General features: G+C 34.3%; 1 protein-coding gene across 1 annotated transcript; it reads left to right on the top strand.

Annotated features, from left to right (window-relative positions):
- The first annotated feature begins 4,984 nt into the window (after positions 1-4,984).
- LOC137627061 (uncharacterized) lies at positions 4,985-6,597 on the top strand. The gene is made up of 3 exons (XM_068358044.1): positions 4,985-5,002; positions 5,318-5,422; positions 5,884-6,597. Exons 1-3 carry the CDS (start codon positions 4,985-4,987, stop codon positions 6,595-6,597), a joined length of 837 nt encoding a protein of 278 aa, XP_068214145.1.
- The last annotated feature ends 3,388 nt before the right edge of the window (positions 6,598-9,985 follow it).

Raw genomic sequence — 9,985 nt, 5'->3', positions numbered from 1 at the left:
CAATTTATAAAATCTCTCTCTCTCTCTCTCTCTCTCTCTCTCTCTCTCTCGATACAGTACTCCTTTTTTCATTGGGAGAAAGATGTTTAATCTCTCTCTCTCTCTCTCTCTCTCTCTCTCTCTCTCTCTCTGTTTTTGTAAACCTAGATATATCAACACAGAGAGAGAGAGAGAGAGAGAGAGAGAGAGAGAGTAAAAAGATTTAGGGCGAATTATGACACCTGAACATAAAGCACATACCCCCCCTTCTCCCCAGGGGGGGGGGGGGCAGGACTCAGACCAGCATCGCCAATTATAAGATTTACGTGCAATCGAAGACGTGCTTGTACTGAGTACGGCGTCGTGCGCTTGCAAGCAACTGGGGTGGGTTTTTTTACGTGCATTTTTTGCTTGCGTTCCTTTACTGAACCCTTTTTTTTTTAGGTTTTTTTGTACAAGTGTTTAATACTATTTCGCTTCATTTTTTTTATTTTTTATTTTTTGGTGTTTTTTTTTTTGTAAAATTCCTATTTTTTTTATTTTAATGGGATATTTTAAGATTTATTATTTTTCTGATTGAAGAGTTGTTGTTATTTAAATACATTTTATTTGGCGGTGTAGACAATCCATTTTTTATAAGAGATTGTGTGTATATATATATAGATAGATATATATATATATATATATGTATATATATATATATATATATAGATAGATATATATATATATATAGATCTATATATATATATATCTATATAAATATAAAATGTGTATATGTGTATATATATATAAATATATATATATATATATATATGTATGTATATATATATATATATATACACACATATACACATAAGATTATTTTGTAGAATGTGGCATGAAGAGGCAAAACCAGATGAATGGGAGACGTGACTTATTGCAATAATTACAGAGGCATAACACTTACTTCAATTGTTATGAAAATATATATTATGCTTATTCTAAAGAGACTAGAGAGAAAGTTTGATGACAAGCTGAGAGATGAAAGAGTATGATTTAGAAAAGGTAGAAGTTGCACTGACCAAATTTTCAGTTTGTACAGCAATGCGTAGAATATAGAAATTCGCTGTTTTAAAGGTTTTAAAGGTCGCTCATGAATGGCAGAGGCAAGGGACAGTGACATTGCCCTAGCAATCAGGACAATGCCCTAGAGACTGACCATATTACATATGATCAACACCCAAGCCCCCTCTCCACCCAAGCTAGGGCCAGGCAGTAGCTGCTGATGACTCAGCAGATAGACCTATAGGCTCTCTCAAACCCCCCAACCTTAGCTCACAAGGATGGTAAGGTTGCAGACACTAATGGCACTAGCGAGTCTTAGCGGGACTCGAACTCCCGACTGGGAAACACCAGGCAGAGACTTTACCAATCAGGCCACAGCAACCCTTGGTGGACTGTGAAAAAGCCTTTGATATGCACCGGCCAAATTTGTGGAGAGTCCTACGTTTTTATGGCGTTCCTCATAAATATGTGAATTTGATTGTCTGTTCATGAGCATAGCAAGTGCAAAATTAATGTTAGTTGAATCTTAAATGATTTATCAGTGAATAGCGGAGTACTCGAAGGGAATGTGTTGTCACCGATGTTGCTTTATCCTCCTCATGGGTTTTTTAATGCATAGAACAGTTGGAGATGGTGGAGAAGGTTGGACTGGATTGGTGATAGGAATTTAGCAGAGTATGCTGATGATGCTGTCCTTGTTAGCAGAACACCACAGGATTTGCAATGCTTGCTTACCAGAAGGCATGAAATATCACAGGAGGTTGGGCTGAGGATAAACAGAAGAAAGATAGAGATGATGAGAACGGAGTATGCAATGGAAGATGAAATATCATTGGAAGGAGAAATAATTCATGAGGTAGAATCATTTAAGTATTTAGGAACTATGATCTGCAATACAGGGTCTTTAGAATTAGAGTTTAGTGAAAGATTGAAAAAAAGAAATCAGACAATGGCTAGGTTAAGTAAAGTCTGGAATTCTAATCGCTTGAAATTACATATAAAAATCAGACTATATATCAGCTTAGTGAGATTGGTGTTACTCTATGGACATGAGTCATGGTATGACAATGAAGCAATGTAATTAATAGACTTAAGAACAAAGCCCTCAGAAGAATATTGGGAGTTAAATGGTAGGATTAGAAATGAAACTATAAGAGAGATTACTCGAGTGCCATGTGGAGATGGTTTGGGCATGCTCTTCGCACTCCCCAAGATAGATTAGTTCACAAAACATTCAGCTAGGCTTCACAACGCACTAGAAGAGTTGGAAGACCTATGTCTACGTGGCCGAGGAATATGAAGTGTGAAGTAGGAGATGATGAATGGAGAAGTATTGAACCAAATGCTCACTTGAGAGACGACTGGCGAAATCTAACCGAGGCCCTTTGCATCAATAGGCGTAGGAGGAGAGGATAATGATACGATATTATATATATATATATATATATATATTATATATATATATGTATATATATATGTATATATATATATATTATATATATATGTATATATATATATATATATAGAGAGAGAGAGAGAGAGAGAGAGAGAGAGAGAGAGAGATGGTGATGATAATAATAATAATAATAATAATATTAAAACTAGAGAAGAAAATTGTCCGACAGGCTGACTTTATTAATTTGTGAAGAGTTCAGTGACTGAGCATAACTAAAATTGTGCAATTGTGATTTTGTAAAATTAAGTACCTTCTCTCATTGTTATTCTCAAAGGGCAACCTTACAGGAATGGTGTCATTGTTAATAACAATAACTTGAAGTTAGAAGTAATTTTTTGTTATCAATTCGATAAGAAAATGGTGTCCATAGATATCATAGAGATAACATGTGGTCCTTTATCTACAGGTTATGATAGCTGAATCCTCTCTCTCTCTCTCTCTCTCTCTCTCTCTCTCAACATTTACTTATAGAGCATCACTCTGTTTAGATATATATATATATATATATGTATGTATATATATATATATATATATATGTATATACAGTATATATATATGTATATATACAGTGTATGTATATATATATATGTATAAATATATATACATATGTATGTGTATATATATGTATGTGTATGTGTATATATATGTATGTGTATATGTATATATATATATATATATATATATGTATGTTTATATATATGTGTATATATATGTATATATATTTATATATACATATATATAATCATATATATATATATATATATATGTACATATACATATACATATATTCGAAGCCAATAAAGTATCAATAATTAATTCAAAATCCTGAAAATCAAATAAACAACTCTAGATTAAATTAAAGAAAACAGAACTCTCTAATTAAATTAAAATTAAAATAATAATTATCAAGTCGGTGTGAATATATCATAAGATGCACACAACACGTGTTTCAAACTTGCATCGCTGACAAAAAAACTCCCCTCACGTATTTTTTTTTTTCCGTCTCGGTGGGGGAGTGCGCAAAGTCTCAGGAGAAAATGATTGCGTATGATTGTCGGAGGAGCGAGGGGCACGGCTCGGGTGCGTATGTTAGCGTATAGGGTGAGGCGTATGTGTGGGATAAAATTGTCAACAAATCGGCAAAAATCGCTTGCATGGGGGAGGTCGGCTTAAGGTCGAATGTCTCGTTTTTCTCTGTGGGATTTTCGATCTTGTTGAGGACTGGCTTCATCGCTGGCTGGCTGGCTGCATTAGTTCCAAGATCCAAGCGTTAGAGTAATAATTTATAAATATGCAACTGTTTTATCATTTATTAGTTTAAGCGATAGTTGATTAGAATTTACTACAACTGTATTATATAACTCATTTTTTCAAGCGATGGTTTAAATTCTATTTCATTTACAGGATATTTAATTTCTTTTTTTTCTTTTTACTTTCTATAACCTTCCCACCTTTGAGAGGCGTGGATAATCAATATATAGTGAGATTATTAATATTTATTATTATTATTAGTGTTGTTGTTGTTGTTGTTGTTGTTACATTGACGGAGGCAAACATTGCAGTAATTAAAGTACTAATAAATTCATGACAGGTATTTGCAGTGGAATGAAAACACATCTCTCTCTCTCTCTCTCTCTCTCTCTCTCTCTCTCTCTCATGTATGAATATATGTGCAATCCATGTATGTACAAATACATATCCATAAATTGTTATTATATTGAAGCATTTGAAATTTATGGTTTGAAAACTCGCGTTATTAACATTCATAAACTAATTTGATATTAATTTTTATTATGTAATATACGTTGAACAGGAGTATATTTACTATTACACATATACACTGGGCTAATCATACACATATTAATCGTAATATAAGGGAATAAACTCGAAAAGGATTTGTATACAAACAAGTTGTTTACCAAACTCCCTTTAAATCCAGGTAAGGTAACGAGGGTATCCCCAACTCATGAATGTTTTGATGTCTCGCGTCCCAGATGTTCTGCTTCCATAGCTGAAGAGCTGATAAGCTTTGGGAAGAATTGGCTCATGTTACACCCATCTACTGCCAAATTTTCCATATATCTCCTCGAGGTTTCTTAGGCAAGTTAGCACTCCCCAAGAGAGATTAGTTCACCAAACTTTCAACTTGGCTCCACAAGGCACTAGGGGAGTTGGAAGATCCAGGTGTACGTGGCTGAGGACTATGAAGCGTGAAGGAGATGATGATCAATTGAAAAGTGTTGATTTGAAAGCTTAAGGTAGAGACGACGGGCGAAATCTAACCGAGCCCCTTTGCGTCAATAGGCGTAGGAGGAGGAGATGATGATGTTTCTCAGACGGGTATAACCTGCTTTTCTTGAAGCGGCGGAAAGGCCGCTGTTATGCCCATCAGTATTTCATCGTTTTTCGTCTTATGAAATGCATTGGGGGCTTTGACCTCTGTTTATTTTGTAATAAAATAATAACTATAGTTTGAGTCTAGAAGACACTGTCTAGTGAATCTATATGGTTCCCTCAGAGCAGGTATGACTCAGAAATTTCTTTTGAAGATTCGCTGAGGACCTGTACGGCTCCGAATCCCCTTTCTTCTCATTCCAGGCTGATACTTATTGGAATAACAGAAATAAAAATTAATTCTCTCCTTAGCTGATAAGGTCTAGACAGAATCTTAATTAAGGTCTGTCTGGTCTCAGGATTCCAGATTATCCCTATGTCTCGGGTTCCAGATTGACTCTGTGCCTGGCTTCAGGATTCCAGATTACCTCTATCTCTTGGGTTTCAGATTGAGCCTCTGCCAGACCTCAGGATTTCAGATTATCTCTATCTTTTGGGTTCCAGATTGAGTCCCTGCCAGACCTCAGGATTCCAGATTATCTCTATCTCTTGGGTTCCAGATTGAGTCTCTGCCAGACCTCAGGATTCCAGATTATCTCTATCTCTTGGGTTCCAGATTGAGTCTCTGCCAGACCTCAAGATTCCAGATTATCTCTATCTCTTGGCTTCCAGATTGAGTCTCTGCCAGACCTCAGGATTCCAGATCATCTCTAATTCTTAGGTTCCAGATTGAGTCTCTGCCAGACCTCAGGATTCCAGATCATCTCTAATTCTTAGGTTCCAGATTGAGTCTCTGCCAGACCTCAGGATTCCAGATTAACTCTATCTCTTGGGTTCCAGATTGGCTCTCTGCTTGGCCTCAGGATTCAATTTTATCTCGTATGTCTTTGCATCCAGATTAACAGGCTTCGGGATTCCAATCTGATCTCACTTTGTGTCTTTGGATCAAGATTTATTTTTTGTTTGGCATTTAGACTCCTATTTGATCTCTCAAATACCTTTTGAATCCAGAATGACTTAGCTCTTCCTTTGGATTCCAGTCTGATCTCTTCTTATGTCTTTGGATCCAGGTTAACTCCAGCTCTGGATCCTATTATGCCCTCACAATAAACTCCAGCTCTGGATCCTATTATGCCCTCACAATAAACTCCAGCTCTGGATCCTATTCTACCCTCACAATAAACTCCAGCTCTGGATCCTATTATGCCCTCACAATAAACTCCAGCTCTGGATCCTATTATGTCCTCACAATAAACTCCAGCTCTGGATCCTATTCTGCCCTCACAATAAACTCCAGCTCTGGATCCTATTATGCCCTCACAATAAACTCCAGCTCTGGATCCTATTCTGCCCTCACAATAAACTCCAGCTCTGGATCCTATTATGCCCTCACAATAAACTCCAGCTCTGGATCCTATTCTGCCCTCACAATAAACTCCAGCTCTGAATCCTATTCATACCTCACAATAAACTCCAGCTCTGAATCCTATTCATACCTCACAATAAACTCCAGCTCTGAATCCTATTCATACCTCACAATAAACTCCAGCTCTGAATCCTATTCATACCTCACAATAAACTCCAGCTCTGAATCCTCTTCATACCTCACAATAAACTCCAGCTCTGAATCCTATTCATACCTCACAATAAACTCCAGCTCTGAATCCTATTCTGCCCTCACAATAAACTCCAGCTCTGGATCCTATTCTGCCCTCACAATAAACTCCAGCTCTGGATCCTATTCTGCCCTCACAATCTACCTCACATGGAGATTATTGATATAGCATTTTGAATCCATGGAGATTCTTAATTCACCTCATAGAATTCATAGAGATTCTTAATTTACCTCATGGAATCCATGGAGATTCTTAATTTACCTCATGGAATCCATGGAGATTCTTAATTCACCTCATGGAATCCATGGAGATTCTTAATTCACCTCATGGAATCCATGGAGATTCTTAATTTACCTCATGGAATCCATGAAGATTCTTAATCTACCTCATGAAACCATGGAGATTCTCAAGTTACCTCATGGAATCCATGGCGATTCTTAATTTACCTCATGGAATTCATAGAGATTCTTAATTTACCTCATTGAATCCATGGAGATTCGTAATTCACCTTATGAAATAGATTCTTAATCTACCTCATGGAATCCATGGAGATTCTTAATTTACCTCATGGAATCCATGGAGATTCTTAATTTACCTCATGGAATCCATAGAGATAATTAATTATGGCTCCAAGCTTTAAGTGATTCCTTATGACTCGTGTACAGAATCTCACTCAAGGTTTTGTTACCCTGGAAGATATTTACTTTGAATCCTAAGTAGAGAATCAAATTGACTTCGTGGAGCCAGTTTGATCCTCATAACACTTCTTTTGGAATTTTTCTTCTTCTTCTTCGTCGTCGTCGTCTTCTTCGTCTTCTTCTTCTTCTTCTTCTTCTTCTTCTTCTAGCTAAGCTACAACCCTATTTGGAAAAGCAAGATGCTGTAAGCACAAGGGCTCCAACAGGGAAAAATAGCCCTGTGAGGAAAGGAAATAGATAAACGATATGAGAAATAATGAACAATTAAAATAGAATATTTTAAAAAAGGTAACAACACCAAAACACACATACCATATATACTATAAAAGACTTATGTCAGCCTTTCAACATAAAGAAAAAATAGATTCCGTTTATAAGACACTGGAATCAATTCCTTGAATTCCTAAAGATTTTCTGGCAGGATCTTGGAATCTCACCTGATTCCCATTCATTCCTAATTCCTGACTGAAGATTCCCGTTAGCTTATAGAATCCAGGATTTGAATAATCTTGAAGACTTTTTTTTTTTTTTTTTTATTTTTTTTTTTTAACAAAGATCTTTTATGTTTCGAGTGGATGGGTTGGCTCAAGGTGGAATAAGGCAGAAGTCACTGTTTATTTCATTTATTTACTTTCTAGGGATGAAACTCTTGTGCGAAAAGCTTCCACAATATTAAGGATTTTTTATTATATTTTTCAATGCTTGACATAGAAATAATGATAATAGTAATTATTAACAGTATTATTATTATTATAATTATTATTATTATTATTATTATTACTTCACCAAATGTTTAACTGGGCTCCACAAGGCCTTAAAAGAGTGAAAGACCCAGCCCTACATGGCTGAGGACTATGAAGCGCGAAGTCGGAGATGATGAATGGAGAAGTATTGAATTAAAGGCTCAAGATAGAGACGACTGGCGAAATCTAACCGAGGCCCTTTGTGTCAATAGGCGTAGGAGATGATGATGATGAGGATTGTATTATTGTATTATAATTATTGAATTAATAATTAATAACTATCCACTTTATTAAATAATGAAAATTTAACATTGTATAGCAATAATGAAAAATGTCATTGTAGCCAAGACTAGAAAATGAATTAATAGTGTTTATACATTATGAAAATATATGAAAAAAAAATAATTTATTAATTTAGTGTAATTATAAAAAAATGCAAATATTAGCTCAGCTTAATAAAAATGTAAGACCTATATTAGTGGAAAATTAATTTGCATATTATACGAAAAAAAATTAATTTCTTTAATAAGCTTATTTCAATATTTGCGTACTAGTGATTTTTCAGAAGTGAATTTTGAAATTGGAGAAAAATCAGTTGATTCATTTACGGATAATTATTTTTTATATTTATTTGCGGATAATTTTTTTTTATATTTATTTGCGTATAATTTTTTTTTTATATTTATTTGCGGATAATTATTTTATATTTATTTGCGGATAATTTTTTTTATTTGCGGATAATTTATTAGATATTTATTTGCGGATAATTTTTTTTATACTTATTTGCGGATGATTTTTGTTTATTTGCGGATAACTTTTTCATTTTTATTTGCGGATAATTTTTTTTATATTTATTTTTGAATATTTTTTTTTATATTTATTTGCGGATAACTTTTTCATTTTTGTTTGCGGATAATTTTTTTTATATTTATTTCTGAATATTTTTTTTTATATTTATTTGCGGATAACTTTTTCATTTTTATTTGCGGATAATTTTTTTATATATATTTTGCGCGGATTATTTTTCTATATTTGCAGAGAATTTTTTTTATATTTATGGATAATTGTTTTATATATATTTATTTGCTGATCATTTTTTCTTATTTATTTCTGGATATTTTTTTTATAATTATTTGCGGATAATTTTTTAATTTTTATTTGCGTATGATTTTTTTTATATATATTTTTTTGCGGATAATTTCTTTTTATATTAGATATTTTATATAATATTTTATTGTGGTTGTTAACGCCATTTTATATTACCAGGCAACAACAACAACAACAACATCAACGATAATAATAATAGTAATAATAATGATAATAATAATAATAATATTAATAATAATAATAACAGTAAGAAAACAACAATCTCTCTCTCTCTCTCTCTCTCTCTCTCTCTCTCTCTCTCTCATACATCTTTTTCTATACACATTTATGTTTATATAAGTATACACAAATAAAAGTATACTTACTTGAATAAAATGTATAGAAAAGGATAAGAGAGAGAGAGAGAGAGAGAGAGAGAGAGAGAGAGAGAGAATATGATTTAGGATACATGAAAAAAATTATATATATATATGTATATATATATATATATATACTGTGTATATATATATATATATATATATGTGTGTGTGTGTGTTAAACAGACAGAGAGACGTATAGTCAAAATCAAATCTGCCATTTCCGGCAGATTCGATATATTTTTCTTTTAAAATCCATCGGAAAAGGGGGGGTTTATTCCCCCCCTCCACAACTGTTCAGATATTCCACGCCCCCCTTCCCCCCTCCTGAAAAAACTATAAAAACTCAACTCATTAAGCAATTCCAATGAGCAATTCCACCATTAAGGGCGGCGAAAATATACGGGATTTGAACGAAACAATTTGAGGAGAAAAATTGTGTAGAATTTTCGTATGGAATGAAGAGGGACCGGGTGGGACTCCAGGACTGGACTTTGGGGGGTGGGGGGGGGTAGTGATTCGGCCCACCCGAAAGCGCCAATGGGTAAATCTCTCTCTCTCTCTCTCTCTCTCTCTCTCGCTACTACGACGGGCATAGTGTACTCTCTACTATCATAGCAGCTGCTTCTGCTGCAAGGCTGTCATTTCTCTC

Source organism: Palaemon carinicauda, chromosome 34 (genome assembly GCF_036898095.1).
Source record: "Palaemon carinicauda isolate YSFRI2023 chromosome 34, ASM3689809v2, whole genome shotgun sequence".
Classification (NCBI taxonomy): Eukaryota; Metazoa; Arthropoda; class Malacostraca; order Decapoda; family Palaemonidae; genus Palaemon; species Palaemon carinicauda.
Note: the sequence above shows the minus strand (reverse complement) of the source record. Positions and strands in the feature narration are given on the sequence as shown.